The sequence below is a fragment of the Argentina anserina genome, chromosome 6 (genome assembly GCF_933775445.1).
Source record: "Argentina anserina chromosome 6, drPotAnse1.1, whole genome shotgun sequence".
Classification (NCBI taxonomy): domain Eukaryota; kingdom Viridiplantae; phylum Streptophyta; class Magnoliopsida; order Rosales; family Rosaceae; genus Argentina; species Argentina anserina.
The window spans coordinates 25,047,018-25,066,253 of NC_065877.1; the positions used below are offsets into that span (position 1 = coordinate 25,047,018).

The 19,236-nt window shown below is 37.0% G+C and overlaps 4 protein-coding genes across 4 annotated transcripts in view; 1 reads left to right on the top strand and 3 right to left on the bottom strand.

Annotated features, from left to right (window-relative positions):
• LOC126798978 (uncharacterized) overlaps positions 1–19,236 on the bottom strand; it is a 187,386-nt gene that overhangs the window by 151,740 nt on the left and 16,410 nt on the right. The gene's annotated exons all lie outside the window — the stretch shown is intronic.
• On the top strand, positions 4,797–10,043 carry LOC126798969 (casein kinase 1-like protein HD16). The gene is made up of 16 exons (XM_050526071.1): positions 4,797–5,331; positions 5,758–5,889; positions 5,981–6,054; positions 6,142–6,211; positions 6,420–6,475; positions 6,592–6,663; positions 7,436–7,530; positions 7,625–7,691; positions 7,797–7,926; positions 8,003–8,221; positions 8,346–8,488; positions 8,662–8,836; positions 8,999–9,089; positions 9,214–9,371; positions 9,481–9,669; positions 9,766–10,043. Exons 1-16 carry the CDS (start codon positions 5,056–5,058, stop codon positions 9,823–9,825), a joined length of 2,007 nt encoding a protein of 668 aa, XP_050382028.1. The 5' UTR covers positions 4,797–5,055; the 3' UTR covers positions 9,826–10,043.
• Positions 10,674–14,644, bottom strand: LOC126798974 (protein SAWADEE HOMEODOMAIN HOMOLOG 1). The gene is made up of 9 exons (XM_050526076.1): positions 14,473–14,644; positions 13,982–14,067; positions 13,846–13,891; positions 13,601–13,763; positions 12,488–12,551; positions 11,692–11,743; positions 11,323–11,466; positions 10,993–11,112; positions 10,674–10,877 (listed from the first exon to the last, which is right to left on the bottom strand). Exons 1-9 carry the CDS (start codon positions 14,563–14,565, stop codon positions 10,737–10,739), a joined length of 909 nt encoding a protein of 302 aa, XP_050382033.1. The 5' UTR covers positions 14,566–14,644; the 3' UTR covers positions 10,674–10,736.
• LOC126798970 (protein SRG1) lies at positions 15,189–18,282 on the bottom strand. Its single transcript, XM_050526072.1, has 3 exons — positions 17,578–18,282; positions 17,126–17,483; positions 15,189–15,490 (listed from the first exon to the last, which is right to left on the bottom strand). Exons 1-3 carry the CDS (start codon positions 18,114–18,116, stop codon positions 15,269–15,271), a joined length of 1,119 nt encoding a protein of 372 aa, XP_050382029.1. The 5' UTR covers positions 18,117–18,282; the 3' UTR covers positions 15,189–15,268.

Sequence of the window (19,236 nt, forward strand, 5' to 3'; positions counted from 1 at the left end):
AGGTGGCCGTTGCTTGGGCCTCATCTCAGGTCCGGGCCTGATGTTATGCTTGGGTTGTTTTGAAAGTTTTTTGGAAATTTTCTCTCTCAAAATGTACAACCATGAACTAGCACAATTGCATGAACCTGGGACCCATTTTAAAACACGCGGATCCTTCTTGACCCACAATCCACAATCTGCAACCTGGTTTGGTATTATTAAAAAAAAAAAGTGCATTCGCATTAAAAGGGAAAACAATGCCGGTATGTTTCATTTCTTATTCCCATAATCCCCTTTTGCAAAACCAAACCCAGACATACAAATATTTCTTGTTTGTTGAATTTGCTGTTTGATTAAGTTTGAGATATCATGGCTTGTATGAATCCTCTGCCAAATAGCATGTATGCTTCCTCTAACCTTGTTTTTACAGCGCGGGATTGCATCCTGTATGTTCTGAATTAGATGAAATTTTCGGTCTAATTTTATTATAAATTGAATGTTCAGATTCCTAGAGCTCTCCTGGGAGCATTAAGATTTGATTGAGTGCGCCCAGATGAAGTTTAAATGTCAAAATTTGCTGATATTGATTATACATATAGAATATCGATATGGCTTCTGGTAATTTGTTGAAGGCTTATGAGATTCTATTATTCACTCTATAATATAAATGTAGTTATGACTGGTAAGTTATGATTTTGGTATTGGAACGATTGTGGCTTTTCCCTGTTGCAAGTTTAAATGTCAAAATTGTGCTTAACAAGTATTAATCGGCTGTGTTTCTAGTGAGCTATTGTTTATGGTATGAAACATCAAGAAACAGTCTCAGTATTCAAATGTTAACTTAAATTTTTAAATTTCATATTGCACACAACAAAGTTATTTGAAAATCTTATGTTAACTAAAAGCCATTGTTACTGGAAAATTGCATAAATGTTCTTTAAATAGGCATTGTATCATCCACAGATGGTTTAAACCTTACCTACTATGAGAAACAAATATGGTTCTGAATATGACATTTTATGAATCATCAAGAACAATGTGATCTTTTCTTTTTGCCTACAGGTATTGACTGATCATGTTGTAGAATTATAATGTGTTGTAGTTCAGATAAAATAAAGAATAACTTGTGCTTTACCATACAGATAGACTGGTTATTGAACTATAAGTATGCTTATTGTACGTATATTCTGAAATGTATTAGTTTGACACTTGATGTGTTTTGTGAAAGCTTGTTTTGGTATGGTTCTGATTTAAAAAATTTCTTTTATGTAAAAAAAAAAAATATATATATATATATATAATTACAGTAAACCAAATACACCATTACTTAAACTTTTCTTTTGCTTTGTTTTCAAGTTTTGGCTCTAGGCAGCATGGGTACCATTGTTCCCATAACCGGTAGCAATTATAAGGACTGGAAAGATGATTTAGAACTCAGCCTAGCCCAACAGAATGTTGATTGGTGTTTGACTACCCCTATTCCTGCTCAAACTATAGAAGGTAGTGTTGCTAGGGATAGTGGATGAGAGCTAACAAAATTTGTAAGCTCACCATCATGAGGTCCATGTCCGATGCTATGAAGGGTGGTATTCCTCAAAATGACTTAGCTAGTGAGTTGCTTATTGCCATAGCTGAGAGGTTCCAAGTTAGTGAGAAGGCTCAGACAAGCATGTTGCTTGATGCTCTTTATGGAATGAAGTGAATATCAGGGAGTATATTATGAAGATGATTGAGATAGCAACTCAGCTTAATGTCCTTAAGATGCCAATTGCAGATGATCTTTTAGTTATCCTAGTTTTGAAGTCACTTCCGATGGAGTTTGGTAAGCTGGAAACAACATATAATACCCAAAAAGACAAGTGGACTCTTAACGAGCTCATTGCTATTTGTGTTCAAGAACATGAGAGGATTAAGAAAGTCACCATTCACACATAAAAGTTCTATAGTGTTAGATAGATAAGTGGGAGTTGGATCAGTGGGAGTCATTTCTTTCCAGTTTTTAGATTTTTGTTTAAGGTCTATTTTTCTGTATTGCCTCATTTGTTTACTTTCCAGATTTGAACCTTATGTTTGCAGCTTATGAATTTTCTGGTTGATACAAAAAATTCAGTGTTTGTTGTGTTGTGTTAATGATTATTGGATCAAGATATAGCTATATGATTATTGTGTTGTCTATTTGGACAATGTTTTGTTTCATAATATCAAGGACACAAACATTTTCATTAAAAGGTGGTGTCAGGTTCTTGCATACGGAACCATAAGGAGGATCAAAATTACAGTAAACTGTTTCAGATACATCAGGTAGTTTAATGTGATTACAGGTGATAACTTTGTTTGATTGATATGGTTTGTTGCTGGAATTCAGTGGTTTTGGAGTGACTGTGTCTTCTGATGCACCTCATTTCTTGATTCTGCATTATTGTAGCTTATTCATAGATCAAAGTTGTGAGCTTATATGTTTTCAGTTAATCTCAATTGCGCACTAAGGATTTACTATATTCTAACAAAACTTATGTTTTGTTGTGTGAGATACTCATAGTCCAGGTGGGAGAATTTTAGAGTTAAATCTAATATGGACTCAAGAATATCTCTGTAGACACATGAAATTTAATGAAGTAAATCATCTTCATTAAATGATTAAATCAACCAAGAACCCGACAAAATTGCACACATGACCCAAAAGTCAACAAAGTTAGTGCGGATCCGAGTAAAACTCGCGTCAGCATATAAATGGATAATTGTAATCGAAGCTATGTGATTCCGACTTAAATTGGAAATTGAATGTCATTGATGATTCGAAATGGTAATCAGACATTTGATTAAATTAATAAATTCCTTGACGGTTATAATTAAGTCAATTATTTGAATCTGTTTAATTTAGTTATGAGAATAACTAATTTTAAATTAATCAAAAAATAAATATTGATATAATTATACAATAAAAAGAAATATTATTATTTTAGTGTCATTAAAATATTCTATAAAATAGAAGCATTGACACTATAAATACCTATTCCAACATGAAGAAACAAGGACTTGAAAAAAAGAGAGAAAATCACTTGAAAAAGAGAAGAGGTACTAGAGCTAAAGAGAATGACCCCTACTTCGACTTCAACACAAGAGAGAGCAAGATCACTCTTGAGAAATCCCGAAAACTCTTAAGTCCACGAAGAATCATCAAGCTACCAAATTGCTTATTCTTCATCAAATCCAAATCCAAATCCAAACTCAAATTCTCAAGATTAAGTGCACGTCACCCTTGAGCCAAGTTACATACGAAGATAGAATTAGAGGAGTTCACAAAGATTGTAACCTCACGCTCGATTATCAATAAATTACATTTTATTTGTATACGTGTCTGCATTCTTATTTGTATACACATCATCTTGAAATAAGTAAAAGAGATTAATTGAATTACATTTAACTTTCATATTTATCTAATAATCTGATTAGATAAATACAAGGAGTTCAAAATATATATAATCTTATATTTCAGTTATCACATAAAGCTTTTGATTGGTTTTCTAGAGTTGCATCGTGAGATGAGACTCTAATTAAACTTATCAATATATATATGGGTCCTTGTACAAGCTCATTTACGTTATTAAGTTTGCATTCTCATTGTGTAAGACACGCTTGAGCATTGTGCATAAGACTTCTATTGTCAAGGTTTCATGGCTCTCAACATGTACAACTAAGGTTGGTACTCTTCTTTATCTAAATAACTCTTGTGTGCTAGTAATTGCTGAAACATGAGACAGTGTATTTATAATACTTTTATGGATCCAGTTCAACATGTTATGCATGCTAGCTAGCCGTCATGAGGTAATTTGACCTCAGAAATCAAAATACGGCAAACTAGCTAATCAACAATTCTACTCAAAATATTCAACCGAGGATAGCATGCCTGACGACTTATTAAGCCATAACATTACTATTGGAGAGTCTAACAACTCTACCGAAGAAATCTATAAAGTATATCAACATCAGGCCGATATAGGGGTTTGACTATTGTCAGCGCTGCATACCATACATACAGAATCAAACGGTGGATAAATGGTGTCTTAAAATGCACGTGGGGTGTGTGAGATGTATGGACGGTGAATTAGGGTTGTTGCACGCATACAACGCTACAACATAGAATTTTCCGCCGATATAGGCATATTCTTGGCCAATTAATTTTCACTATTCATGACAGCGTGAAGAGCTGCGATCAGCGTCAAACGAGTTATAATGTGAAGGCTTGCGTCACTCAAATCAACCAAATTAATTGTCAGTACGATTCCAAATCGATCGCCCACACCCTTGTATCAGTTGTATGATCATATGATCACCTTGAACATAGTCTTGACTCCTGAAAGAGTGAGTGGAAGTCCAAAATAAACGTACAGTCCAATAGTCAACGTCTGCTTCTCTTCTACATACATGTCAACGTGAAGTTCCAATCTCGGCCCAAATCAGAAACCCGACCCGAAAATCTGTGCCAATTGAATGTGAGGCGTGAACCAGCACACACTCGCCCTGTACCGGCTGTACGTTACAACCCGCCTACGTGGACCGCGTGTCCAATCAAATATCCCAACTCCCCAGCCCCATTTTCGTCCTTTCCCCCCTCATCTCCTTAATCACACCGTTACTAAAAGTCTAAAACATCTACGCTTACACAATAACCGACATATAATCAAATACAAAACTTTCCCAAATCGCCCCTCTTAATCTTTTTCCTAATATCACAAATAAAAAACATTTAATATTAAATTAATACATCGTCCGTCTCCTTCTCCTCTCTCCCTGCGTCTCTCTGGAAGTAAGCTTCTTCCTCTGAAACCTTTAGTTTTCCGATCCGCTCCAAACCCTAATTCGCCGTCGATAATCACAGAGCATCCAATTGACTCTGATATCTGAGGCAAAGGGCTCGGAGTTTGTGCAGATTTTGCTCGGCGTTGAAGGCGGAAATAGAAGGCAAGGATCGTTCTTCTCCACATTGCGCGTTTCTCAGCGATTGGCGGCGGCGCGGTGGTGAGCTCGTCGGAGACGGAGAGCGGGCGACGGATGAGGAGAATCAGAGGATGAACGATGCCGGTACAGCGTGGAAGGGGCCGTGGAGCAGCTAAGAAGCAGGAGGTTGTGAATCCGATCGACGCTGGAGAGGCCATTGCCACCAGAACTAGGCGCAGGCGAGCGGCGGCGAAGGCGGAGGCCGGTGATGAGAAGAAGGTAGTGGTGAAGGCGGAGAAGAAGAAGGAGGAAGTGGAAGTGGAAGAGAAGAAGATGAATGATAGTGGTAGTGGCGGCGGTAGGAGTAATGCTAAGGCTGAAGAAGAAGGCACCACTACTCCTCTACCTGAGAAGGTTAATTAAAGATGTGATCTTTATTAATTGTTGCAGTAAAATATGATGATTTTGTGTTGTACTCTATTGGCCTGCAGTTTTACTCTTTTGGGGATTATGATTTTCTCTTCATTTTTCACAATGGAGAGGGTTTAGGATCCTCTCTTTATTTTCGTGCAGTGGAGAGGAGATCATGGTTATTCTTTTAGAATTTTTTAGGGAATAACTAGTTGGCTAATGTGCTATGTGGAATTGTCTAGTCACAAATATATGACTTTATTTCCCTCTTGATATACGGGTACAAATGTTGTAGGACAAGCAGTATTTGTTTTAATGTCCTAGCTTTGCTGTCTGTATTACTTCTGTCAGTTTCTTGCCATCTCAAACTGTATATTTAAGAAAAGGAATTAATTTTTACTATAATGATACCCAAATTTGTTATTGCAGGTCACTGTTGGTGGTTCCCCTATCTACAGATTAGATAGAAAGCTGGGTAAGGGTGGTTTTGGGCAAGTTTATGTTGGTCGGCGTGTGTCTGCTGTAAATACAAATGAGAGAACTGGACCGGGAGCTGTTGAGGTATAGTAATGTGGTGGTTTGTTATCGTAGAGTTCTTGGTGCTCACTTCTGCTTTTACATCTGTCTCTTGCTCACACTATCTGCTTCTCAGGTGGCCTTAAAACTCGAGCACAAAAATAGTAAAGGGTGCAATTATGGACCGCCACAGGAGTGGAAAGTTTATGAGTGAGGATTCTTCTGTTTCTGATTGTATATCCTCTCTTATACTTTTGTATTTGGATATCCATTTTGACATTTGTTTTGCCTTCTCAGCACTCTTGGTGGCAGCCATGGTGTGCCACGGGTACACTATAAGGGCAAGCAAGGAGAGTATTATATCATGGTAGGCGGTCATTCTTTGGCTTATTGGGTTTTGGAGTTTTTATTTTCTGTCAAGCTTGATGTTAATCATGCGTTCTAGAATATATATATATATATATATATATATATATATATATATATATATGCTATAGTCCATTTTAAAATAAAATACACACAGGAACACACTGTATCATCTGGGATAGTATTTTTACTGAACATTTATGTTGCAGGTGATGGACATGTTGGGGCCAAGCTTGTGGGATGTTTGGAATAATGGCAGTCAAACGTAAGTCAGAAACGTTTGTTCTAAAGTCATCTATAATGTTATAGTATACACATATATACAGATATTTGCTTTCATTCATCTGCAGTATCATGATTAAGTTAATCTGTTACTTTCAGGATGGCCATTGAGATGGTTGCATGTATTGCCATTGAGGCATTATCAATATTGGAGAAGATGCATTCTCGAGGGTATGGATATCTGTTACCCATCGCCACATAATTATTCTCATTGTCATCTCTCTCTCTCTCTCTCTTTGTGTCTTTGCTACATATACACATCACACACATACACACACACACAATTGTAAGCCTGGTTTCTCTCTTGTTTTGTTTTTTTAGTATGAAATTTAGTTTCATTTTTCCTTGTCGAGAGAATTTTTAGAATTGTAATATGATTTAAAAAAAAAAAGCGAAGGCAGAGTACAGTTCATAGAATTTACTTATTTAAGTGTTATATTCATTCAACTGAACCTCAGGATGAAAGAACACATTATGCTTAAATCATATTTTTATTGAAGTTTATGTAACACAGTAGTACGATATTCTTAAATCATATATATATGAAATGCTAATTACACATTCCCATTATGTTTGTTTTATGACTTTTATCAATGTAAAGCCTACGTAGACAGTTCAGAGTAGTTGGAGTGCTGAATATTTGACATTGCACAAGTTAGAATGTAATTACTATAATTTGATTGAGGAACAACTGATATAGTTTTGGGATTTGTACACCTAATGTGTTTTTACCATGTCAATATAATTTAGCAAGGTTCTAAAAAACGCTAGGCGTTAATCGGGCGGACAGCTAAAAACCAGCGCCCAGAGGATTAATCGGGGATTAATCGGCCCAAAATTGAGGCGGTCCTAGGCGGGGATTTTTAGAACATTGTAATTTAGAGATGACTATGATTCTTTAAAGCCATGATAAATGTGTAATTTGTTTCTATGCCATTATCAGGTATGTGCATGGAGACGTGAAGCCTGAGAACTTTCTACTTGGTACTCCTGGGACTCCTGATGAGAAAAAGCTATTTTTAGTTGATCTTGGACTAGGTACTTTCATCTTGTTCTTGTATCATTATTTTTATTTATTTTACGTAGCATGGTAGGCAATGACCCTTATCTTATTCCTGTTTTGGCCTATCAGCAACTAAATGGCGAGATAGTTCAACTGGTCAGCATGTTGATTATGACCAAAGGCCAGATGTTTTCAGGTACAGACACTGTTCCCTATTCTTTATAGAAGACATAAAGCTGGTCTCCTTTTATGTTTGTAGTTTTAAGCTGTCTGTCGCTTACTTAATTATATTTTATGACAGAGGAACAGTACGTTACGCTAGTGGGCATGCTCATTTAGGGAGAACCAGTAGTAGGAGAGATGATCTTGAGTCTCTAGCTTACACCCTTGTCTTCCTTCTCCGTGGTCGACTCCCCTGGCAAGGATACCAGGTCTGTCCTTTTTCTCTTAGCTGGAGTAGATGTATTGTTACTTGCCTTATAGTGTGTAACATGAAGGTGTTTTCAGGGAGAGAATAAAGGATTCCTTGTCTGCAAGAAGAAAATGGCAACGTCTCCAGAGACCTTGTGTTCTTTTTGTCCACTCCCTTTTAGACATTTTGTTGAACATGTGGTGAACTTGAAGTTTGATGAAGAACCTAATTATGCAAAATATATATCATTATTTGATGGGACTGTAAGTCCAAATCCTGATATCAGGCCAATAAACACAGAGGGTGCACAGAAGGTACATAATATATATATATATATATATATTTTTTTTCTGTTGATAATGTGCCTTTGAGTATGGTGTATGTACATATTTCATGGTATCACTGGTGTATCTAACATACGCTTTATATCTTGTGAAGCTTATCAATCTCGTTGGTCATAAGAGAGGAAGATTGACCATGGAAGAGGAGGAGGATGAACAACCAAAAAAGAGAATTAGAATGGGTATGCCAGCGACACAATGGATCAGTATCTATAATGCTCGGAGACCGATGAAGCAGAGGTACTTTTACAACTTCAGCAATGAGCCTGTTTATGAACTCACCAAGTTTGGCACATTTATTTTAAATTCACTCTATTATCCTGTTTTCTGTTTCTGTAGTTTTCTAGTCGCCATCATTCTCCCTTATGTTAGATTTTATTTTATTAAGTTTATTAATTTTCATGTTGCTGTAGGTATCACTATAATGTGGCTGATACAAGGCTTGCTCAGCATATTGAGAAAGGGAATGAGGATGGGTTATATATTAGCAGTGTTTCTTCTTCTCAGAATTTGTGGGCCTTGATTATGGATGCAGGCACTGGTTTCAGTTCCCAAGTTTATGAACTTGCTCCGACATGTCTTCACAAGGTAAATGCTTTAAAGAAACCTGAAGTTATAGTCTTCTTCGGCATAGTGGTTACTTTTAATGGAGTTTTTACTATGATTTTCTCATATTAAAATATACAGTAACCTAATATGTTTGTTGCACCAAATACTAATATCTTTGTCTAATTTTTTATCTTGTTGAAGGAATGGATAATGGAGCAGTGGGAGAAAAGCTATTACATCAGTGCATTAGCTGGAGCGACTAATGGGAGTTCATTAGTAGTAATGTCCAAGGGTTAGAATACTATTCATGAACATTTCTGATGCAGAAAATTCTTTTGTTTTCTGTTTTGTTGTTCTTTTTTTCTCGTCTTTTTTCCTTAGTGAATTCTGCATAATTGTTGAGTTGATTGGTTCAGGTACAACATTTACGCAGCAGTCATACAAAGTCAGTGATACATTTCCTTTTAAGTGGATTAACAAAAAGTGGAAAGAAGATTTCTATGTTACATCAATGGCCACTGCTGGAAATAGATGGGCGATTGTTATGTCTCGGGGTGCTAATTTTTCAGACCAAGTAATCATGACATCAAAACTCTTTTGTGACTGATTTTGCAAATTGCCTGGGATTCAATTCACTTTGATCATGTAGCCTTCATGTAACAGGCCCAATATTTTGTTTTCAGGTGGTTGAACTAGATTTCCTCTATCCTAGCGAAGGAATACACCGACGATGGGATTCTGGATATCGTATAACAGCAACTGCGGCAACGTGGGACCAGGCCGCTTTTGTTCTTAGTGTGCCAAGAAAGAAGCCTCAAGATGAAACACAGGAAACGCTACGTACTTCTGCCTTCCCAAGTGCACATGTCAAGGTAGCATGCTGTTGTTTTTTTTTTTTACCTTTTCTTCTCATTGTTATTCTTCCTGTTGTTGCCGTGAAACATCTTATAATACCCCGCGTTTTACAGGAGAAGTGGGCAAAGAACCTTTATATTGCATCTATTTGTTATGGACGAACAGTATCTTAAAAGCTGCGACCTTTTTTTGGAATGCTGTCCAGATGGCTGTTCCATATTATCTGCTCCTACCTGGGATATTTACACCCACCATCAAGAAAATTTTGATGACAAAAAGCCTTAGTTTGTAATTAAAGTATATAATTGTAGGAAAACCTATCTGCCTATGTCAAGGTCTGGAAACCATCCTTGTGCCAATGATAAATTAAAATCTCATTTTCTTACAAAAAGGAACATCATGTTTGCTCTTTAGCCAATTCTGAGCAAAACAATTTGATACCATTTAATAAACTATAGCCTACAGTCTACCTTTCCAAGTGTTGCCTACATCTCTCATTGCATTGTCTTGTAGAAATTATAAAACAGGGAAAGGCTCTTGAGAAAACTGCTCGGAAGAAGATTAACACTTTAGAGACTTACATTGTCAAATCTGTAGTGTACAAGGGTGGGCGATCAATCTTTTGATTCTCCGAAATCAGTCAAGTTACTTGTTTCCGATGAAAAAGACCCGAGGAATTGATCGAGTGGAAGCCAATAGGCGCTCTTGGTGGTAAACTTGCCTTTGATTCATAATGTACTAATCTGTACGGAACATTCTAGTGACTCAATGGGATATAGCTAAGAACACATCCGCATCCTCTTGGATAAAACTGGCTCTCACCATTGGTGAATCCAGGATTGCCCTGGCAGAAGCAACTCAACCCAAATGTGGTCAACCAGAAGCACCAACTTGAACATTGTCAAGGCACATTTGTTATAGGCGCCTCTGATGAATGCACAACTATTTGTTAGCAAGAAAATATGTTCAAGAATTTTTATTGGTTCGATCATCAACCGTAACAAGCATGGGTCAAACACCATGCTTTGCAAAAGTACTCTGATGTTGAGGATTGAACTCTCAAGATCTTTTGTTGTGCCACATTTCAATAAAGAAAAGTAAACTTCATGTCCTTATTATCTCTATTTATTTCCAGCTTAGGTGTGATGTCCTGATTGGATTTAACAATGGCTGAAGAAGTGTACTGTGAAGGCCTGCAACATATCCTTCCCAACGACACTTGTTCCTGGTATAAAGCATAAAATTGGCAGCATTAGATAGATAATATGCACTTCAAATTGTTCCTTTATGCACAAATATGCGTAGGGAGAGTTGAGAACTAAACTTTCTCACAGATCTACCTTGCTTTTATCATGGTCGAACCGAACAACAAAGTTACACCGGCAGCCTGTTTGGTCATGTAGGTTCCTCTGGATTTCCTCAACATGCCCATCACAGTAGACAGCCTCATCTTCGCGTTCCTGTACATAGGTGTTAAAGCTGAAAGAGAAGACAGTAATAATGATAATCATTGGAGAGATCTTCACAATCTACAGAAGCCTGGCACTATATCATGGAGTCTTGAAACAGGTTTTCACAGGTCAGAATTTGCCCTCCACTATATCCTAAACTCTGGTACCTTCTGTCAATGTAATTAGGGGACAGGTTCTAAAAAATAAAGCACATATTACCTGGAAGCATAGGATAAGATCCCCAACCTTGACCTTATGACACTCGGACTCTTCTAAAGGAATAGATCTGTCACGCACTGCTCTTCTCACATTCACCCATTCATCCTCCTCCCTACCAAATCCAGCATAACGAACTCGAACTTCCTGTATCATAACACAATTAAACTCCTCTAAAAATAAATAACTAGCTCAAAATGAACAAGTGAATACCACAACGACATGATTAGAACTAGATTTGCTAAAAAAAAAAAAAACCATCGCACTGTTCTCTCAAAACACACTAATTAGAAAAAAAGACTTAAGCTGAGAAGTACTCTTCCATCCAAATGTTATGAGGATAACGGCCATATAGATACGGATCAATCTTACTAGTTCTCCTGAACTGACAACTCTGTAAGTGAGGAAAGCAGCAACATCATACCTGAAAGCAAGAGATTGTTTAGTCAGTTGAACAAGAAATAGTATCGGAAGTGCAGAGATGAACAAAGCTCTCACACTGTTTTCTCTCTTGGCAGTACTGTTCATGCTCCCCCCCCCCCCAAAAAAAAACAAGCACAACGCTAAATTTACAAGGCAACTCCACACTTAAATATTAAGAAATACCTACTAACAGATAAGCAACAGAATCCAGAGTTCCTTGTGGACCAGTGTTTGATTGCATATATTACGTGATAATTATATCCTTTTTAAAGATCCTTTAATTTTTCTATTCTTCTCATTCACACAGAAGAGGTCTTCCAACATGACATCACTTAGGAAAGATAATCCCACAGAACAGCTGAGGTAAAAGCTACAAGAGAAGACTCAACTTGCTGCAGAAAAGAGTACTAGAATAAATCTTAACATATGTACTTGAGATTTGGGGATGAGGTGAAACATATTTTATACATTCATGTGTATAAAATATCGATACACCCACGCGTATGTATGTATGGGCGCCAAATATGTTTTAGTTATCCTCATATATGCTTTTAATGCCATTAGCATATAAAAATTTGTACACCTCTTATTACATAGGGAACATTCATGCATCACAATAAACGTAAGTATGCACTAAAATTTAATTCTAGATTTGAAATATTTATGCAGATGTATTACTTTTTTCTTTTGGGTAATTATCTGCCTTAATAACACGAGCTTCTATAGTTCTTGAATGCATTCTCACCATGCACCATCTTTCGATGATTTTGCCTCAAATGCCAACTCTGAAAGATCTGTGACGCATTGATCTGTATTGAAGTCACAATCATAAGTTTTCAGAATATATTAACTGAACTTAGAGATATGTGGACAATTCCCAATTACACTCCTTAACAAACCACATTACTACACATAGATCACGACTTGAGAACAATGTAAGAACTAGATGCGACAGAAAGAGATTTATATACAGTACAAGGGACCCTTCTCGCCAGAGATATCTGAAGAAGGCACAAATATAGTGAAAACCGAATCTTTGTATATTGTATAACAAGATATCCCATGAAACTATTTTACAATAAGCAAAAGTTCAATTCTCAGCAAATATAGATGTACATGCAACCCTGCTAAATGTACAGAAATAATGAACAGAAAACTCTGGGAAAGGCACCCTCAGCAGAGAGATAAAGAAGCATGCAGTGAAAACTGAATATATGTATAACAAGATATCTCATGTAACTATATTACGATAAGCAAAAGTCCATGCTAAACAAATATTTGATATAGGATGCATACATAGCTCTACAAAAGAAAATACTTATGGATCTTGAATGGCTTTTCAATATCCACCATTTAAGACTATTTATGTTGTTTTGATGCTATATATATATATATATATATATAAATTCTCAGCTGCGGACGTCCGCACCGTCCGTACGGTGCAAATTCGGCGATTCCGGCCACCGGCGACGCGCAACGACGACGTCGACCAGCACAGCCGCACTCCTCTCCTCCCGGCACTCCTGTCTGTGCCGGCCGGAGCTGCAGCGCCGGCCGAAATTTCGAAATCTCCGCACGGTGCCCAGAAACTTGAAATTTCGAGATTCCGGCCAGCCCACACCGGCGCTGCAACTCTGGCCAGCCCAGACATGAGCGCCGGGAGGAGGGGAGTGCGGTTGTGTTGGTCGGCGCCGTCGTTGAGTGTCACCGGTGGCCGGAATCACCGAATCCGCACCGTCCGTACGGTGCGGACGTCTGCAGCCGAGAAGCCCTGTATATATATATTGCAAAAATCTTTGAATTTAAACATCATGCGAAAAGTTTTTGAACAGTTCTTTGGTACTGACAAAGAAATAACCTTTTGCCTTATGAGAATTGTCTGGTGCATTGCTGAACATAGTCATATCTGAAAGATCTTCATGGGATTCAACAACCCAATCAAAGGCACCAGATGATTTAGTGCTTTTGGCTTGAATCTCGGCTTGAATCTCTTTTCGTTTGCTCAGGAACCAATCTTCCACCTAGAATAGCATATGATGAAATCATTGGTACAAGAGGCTCCATACTATAAAAAAAAAAGATTTAAATCACTAGAAGAAAAACCTGTTGCTGTGTTATATTTGATTTCCCAAGACGGCTTGGTTGGCAGCTGAAAGAAGCGTGGCAAATGAGTTCACAGGAGATAAGTAGTTGGTTGGATTAAAGCTAACAAATGACAGTCACATATAAAGGACTTCACCTGAAATCTGTTGCAAGATTTTGGAAAAACCCCTGAGTAAGTAACTGTTGTGGTCTCTCCTTGAATATATTCTCCATTTCCATAACCTAACATAAAAATATATACATACAGTCGAACACCTATCGCAGAATGTTAAACAGCAAAGATTATAATGCAATGAGGATTCCCAGGACTTGAACATTTGATACATTCTCTTCTTTTAGCTAAGCAATTAAAATGTTGCTATTTACAACATTACTTGTTTGACCACAAAGCATTATCCACTCCTAGCACAAATCAAGCAAAGAAAATCTCAGCTCAAGAGGTTAAAACGTTGCAATACAAAAAGTAAATTGCCATAAGAAGCGAAACTCTGGCACCAAGCATCATAAAGGAAAGAACCCATTTAGGAAACCCATAAAGCAGCTGGATTTAAAGCAAAAGGAAGAAGAATTTGGTGCAGATTGAATACACTTGACAGAGAGCTATTGGGGGAAAGAAAGCAGAATTACCTCAGAATGGGTGAATACAGAGAGGGAATCAATTGGTTTTCTTTCCACTGTGTCTGTCTGACGACGACTGTATGTAAATTTCAGGTCTTTCATGACTGGTGAGAGTGAGACTGACTCACTGATACTTCAACTCACAGCTCCCAAAAGAAGGAAGGAAGTTTGCCTAGTACAGTAGACTATCTGGGTTCACTGCGATTCTGCCAAGTAGTCTTAGTCTATCTGGGTTCTTTAATAAGATATCTGATGGGGTATTCCGAGGAATTACACAGATAGCCACTAAAACTTGAAAATAAGGGAGCATTTCGGGGGAAATCGTTTAACGGATATTCCATCCAATTGGAATACTGGGCGGAGTCATCCAGTGAGAAATAAAGGATCCATCCAATTTAATACTGAACATTTTTTAAACCATCATTTCTACTTTTTAATATCATGCTCGCGTGATGGTCTGAGATCATATAATGATATTTTCTAAATTCAACCAAAATGAGCGATATTATTCTATTGATTTGTTAATACAAGCTTGATGAATTTCTATAATATGAACAAGTGGAACAACTCCCATTTGCCCGATGATGCAGAAGCAGTGTTTCACTTTTGCACTCGGTCTAAATAGTAAATACCAAGCACATAAGTATGAAACTCGATCTTTAGGCCCAAAAATAAATTGTTGCGGTGCGAAATAATAGTTGCATATGCAGCACTGTAAAGAAAGAAGAGCACTGAAATTTTAATATCATTGTAGAATTTGAAGGAATAAACAATAATCCTTATAATTTGTTCAGAATAACACACATCACATATTTCTGTAGAAGTATACTGAAAATTGGTAGATCAGAGTTAGTAATAATGCCACCATGAACTGTTCGCTGAGTAAAATTTTCTTTTCCTTGTTGCCATGGGAGTGTGTCATGATGTTTAGGGGTGAATAGAGAAAGCCCATTGAAATGTATTCCTCCTTCTCAGCCTTAAAGATTGGCCTTCCTATCACATGCTTGTACTGGCTTCCGCTCCATGCCTGGAAGAGGAAAGAAAGTGGATAGTAAAACTTGCACTGATAGAATTCAACTTCTAAACTACCCAAGTACAATACAACAATTCGCGATAACTCTTCATAACATATGTCGTGCTATTCTTCCCCTTCGATATTTTTACCACTTCGACATGATCAGTGACATAACACGTATATAACTGCCCAAAATAGCATGCATTCGTAAATAAAACGATATGTACGTATAAGTTACAAAATGTGAAGACATAAGAATATATATCTCAATAGTGTCATTGATAATTGCTAGGCATTGATTCCCCAAAGTTGTCTGCAAAATTAGAATCGCAAATAATGAATGTTTTTGTCACGATGGCATGACGCTAATCCATAATGACCTACCTGTTCTTTACAAAGTAGGGGTAGAACCAGGGGCGGCCCGGAGGGTATGCCAACCATGCGGCCGCACATGGCTTTTGATTTCCGTCCGAGGGGGGCTCTAAATATTTTTCTTTTTGGTATATATTTTTACTAAACCAATGTATATATCAGTTGATAATACCTTAGACTCTTTTAACTCTCCTTGTCTTATAGTAAGGGGTTCAAACTCCACTATATTTGTTTGTCTGTATTTTAGATACCATTTCTTTTCTTTCTCAACAAAAAAAAAATGTATACACTATTCTGTATTTTAAGACACCATTTCTTTTATTTCTAAAAATATATATATACACCGTTTTTTTTCTTTTTTCTCTTTGTATCTCTCCTCCTTATTCTTCTTTTTTATTATATATCTTCATCAATTTTGTTTCAATAAATTCTTGAAATCATTAAGTAATATATATATCAGTAAAAAAAACTTCTGCACAGGGCCTCTAAGTTCAACGGACCGAGCCCCTGGGTAGAACACAACCTTATTGCAACCTATGTAGCACTGACATGTGCATTCACTCACGTATCACGTGTCCAACACAGATACAGACACAATACGGCCGGACACGCGTATAATACTCACAGACACACATTGTTTTCATATACGTAATGGACACGCGTATTCTCTAAATTGGACACACGAAGGCGATAAATTCGGATAAAAATGCACATGGTGTAATTCGAACTTGGGTTGTCAATGCACATAGGGAACTCCTCACCATTTCGACTGAAAATACTTTTGCTAATAGTTATGCACAATTTAACATATATAACGATCTAAATAGTTCTATAGAATATAAATCAATTTTTTAAAAAGTTTATCAATATCTTTTTTATAATGTTAATCTTTCATCAAAAATCAATATTTTTAGTCATTGGTTTAACTTTTTGTTTAAATGTTTTAAATTAAGAAACTATATCACTTATGTTTTAATTTTTTTAATATTCATATATATTAAAAATAATAATTAACTAACGTGTGTCTAAAAAAATTTAATTTGCCGTGTCTTCGTATCGTATTGTGTCGAATACGATGATTGCAACTCTCTTCATAATTTTAAACACAACAATAACCCCATAATCAATCTGCCATCTTGGGGACAAAGTAATTATCATACTGGCTTCATTATTATCGTGGTTTCTCTTTGGTCCAGTTAGCAGATACTAATGCAAAGAACTTCAATAATGACACACATATATACCATGCCAACAACAGTAGTTTAGATTGTTTACCTGCATTTGGTCTCCTGTGGTAACAACAAGAGCATCCTTATCTGGCCGAAAAGACACCCAACCTTTCTTTGAGTAAACATGAAATTCTGAGGATCCATCACATAGATGCAAACACAAGGCATGAGAGTAATCAGTTCCTCTTATCAGCATCCTAATCACATCATGTCTGAGATAGCTATCCCACTCATCTGCTAAAACATTCCGATTGTGCTTGTAGAAACAACAAACTGTATCAAGTTCTTTTCCCTGAACAAAAGTATTTCCATAAACAGAAGGATGTTCAGTGTTCATCAATAAGCTTCGTAGAATTCTGTCACAAATCTTCTCAATATCTGTCATTAAGGTCTCCAGTTTCTTGCTGCACAAGTCAAGCATTTAAACTACCATTATACATCTTTAGTTCAATACATGTTTTGTTTACCCAAAACACTAGAGCAGTTGGTTAATGTTACCTGAAATTTGAATACCCAAATGGCCAAATTCCCTCCATTGCCAACTTTAAACCTTGCTGTCTACACCAAACGAACTCTTCACTCAACTCTGTGTCAGCCTCCTCACCGTGACCTTCCTCGAACCCATATGGCCTCTCCAGTGACCTTGTTATGTCTGCTCTCTTCTCCAGTGGCACCTGGAAAATCCTGGAGGCCTCAGCCTGCACTAATCTAACAAAATCTCTTGAAATTCCATGGTTCACTAGCTGAAAGCACCCGTTTCTTGCTATTGACTCCGCAATCTTGGTAACTCTAGCATCGTCATATTGACCTGAACACAATGTTTCAAAATCAATTGTGGGGGGATTTTCAGCTGACTTTTGTTTTGGAAAGAATTTGTCCGGTAAGATGAGGTCAGGGACATTGAGGGAATGCTGGAGAAATTCGGTAATGACATCGTCATTTGTGAGAGACGATCGGCGGCCAGAGGCAACAGGAGAAGGTGGCGGGGCACGGAAATCAATGGGGTTCTCGGAGACGGGATGAGGTAAGTTCGCCATTTTATTGGTACTGAAACAAGGGATCGATGAGCTAGTTATGGAATGAGCTCACTAGCTCAGTAGCTTGTAGTCCTAGTAGTTGTGTATATGATCGACATTAGGGTATCTATCTTTATTAATTTGATAAATGTTGGTAAAGAAAAAGAGAAAAGAGCAAGAAGCAAGCTTGAATGATGGCATGTCTTGGATGTTGATTACAACCCGGGAATGATCATGATCATAAGGTGCTTCACTTTGGGGCTTATCTTTATTTCTTTCTCATTACTCTGTTTTACAGCTCGATCCACAGTTAATCATCATCTTAGATTCTCTCTTAGTAAGCATTCCCTTTCTTTTTCTAATCTGAGGACCTTAAATCATTATTACCATCTTGTTAAATGGAAAATATTCAAAGAGAGATGAGAATGTTGTATTATTATAATACCGAAATTTTTATGTTTTTTTTTTAAGAAAATCATACGATTTTAAGGCCAGAATATCCATTACATATATCTTTGCTAATACAATAAACAAGAGTTTATGAGAAAATTTCAAAATTGATACATAACATATTGTTGGGAAAGTAGTGGTTGCCTAATACAAAGCCGATGGATAAATGATTATCTCAGGATCTGACTGTTCCCACTCCTGGTGTGATTAGCAGAAATAGCAACAAAAAAAAGACACGATATTTAACGAGGTTCGGCAAATAAGTATACGTTATCAGGGCAGCAGTAGTACTTTCTTCCACTATACTAAATAATGAGATTACAAGAAACAACTCACTATATACTAACTAAAGTGGTAACACACATCTCTCTCTCAAGAAGAATTTTCTTCTCACTAATTGAGACACTCTTTCTCTCAAGCTATCTAAGTGAGGATCACATTACTACAGAAACACTCTAAGGTTTGTATCTTTGCCTTGTTGTGATATATTTCCTGCAATCTTCATGCATTTATATAGGCAAATGACTTCATGCACCATGTTATGAAACTCATGCAAGTAACATGCAATTGGAAGCAAAGTCAAATGTCTTCCTCATTTCATAGTTCAATATTTGCATGCTCATTAATGCATACTGCCTCCATCTTCAAAAATTGCTGCCACTTTCCTCAATCTTCAAAGATTGCTGCCACC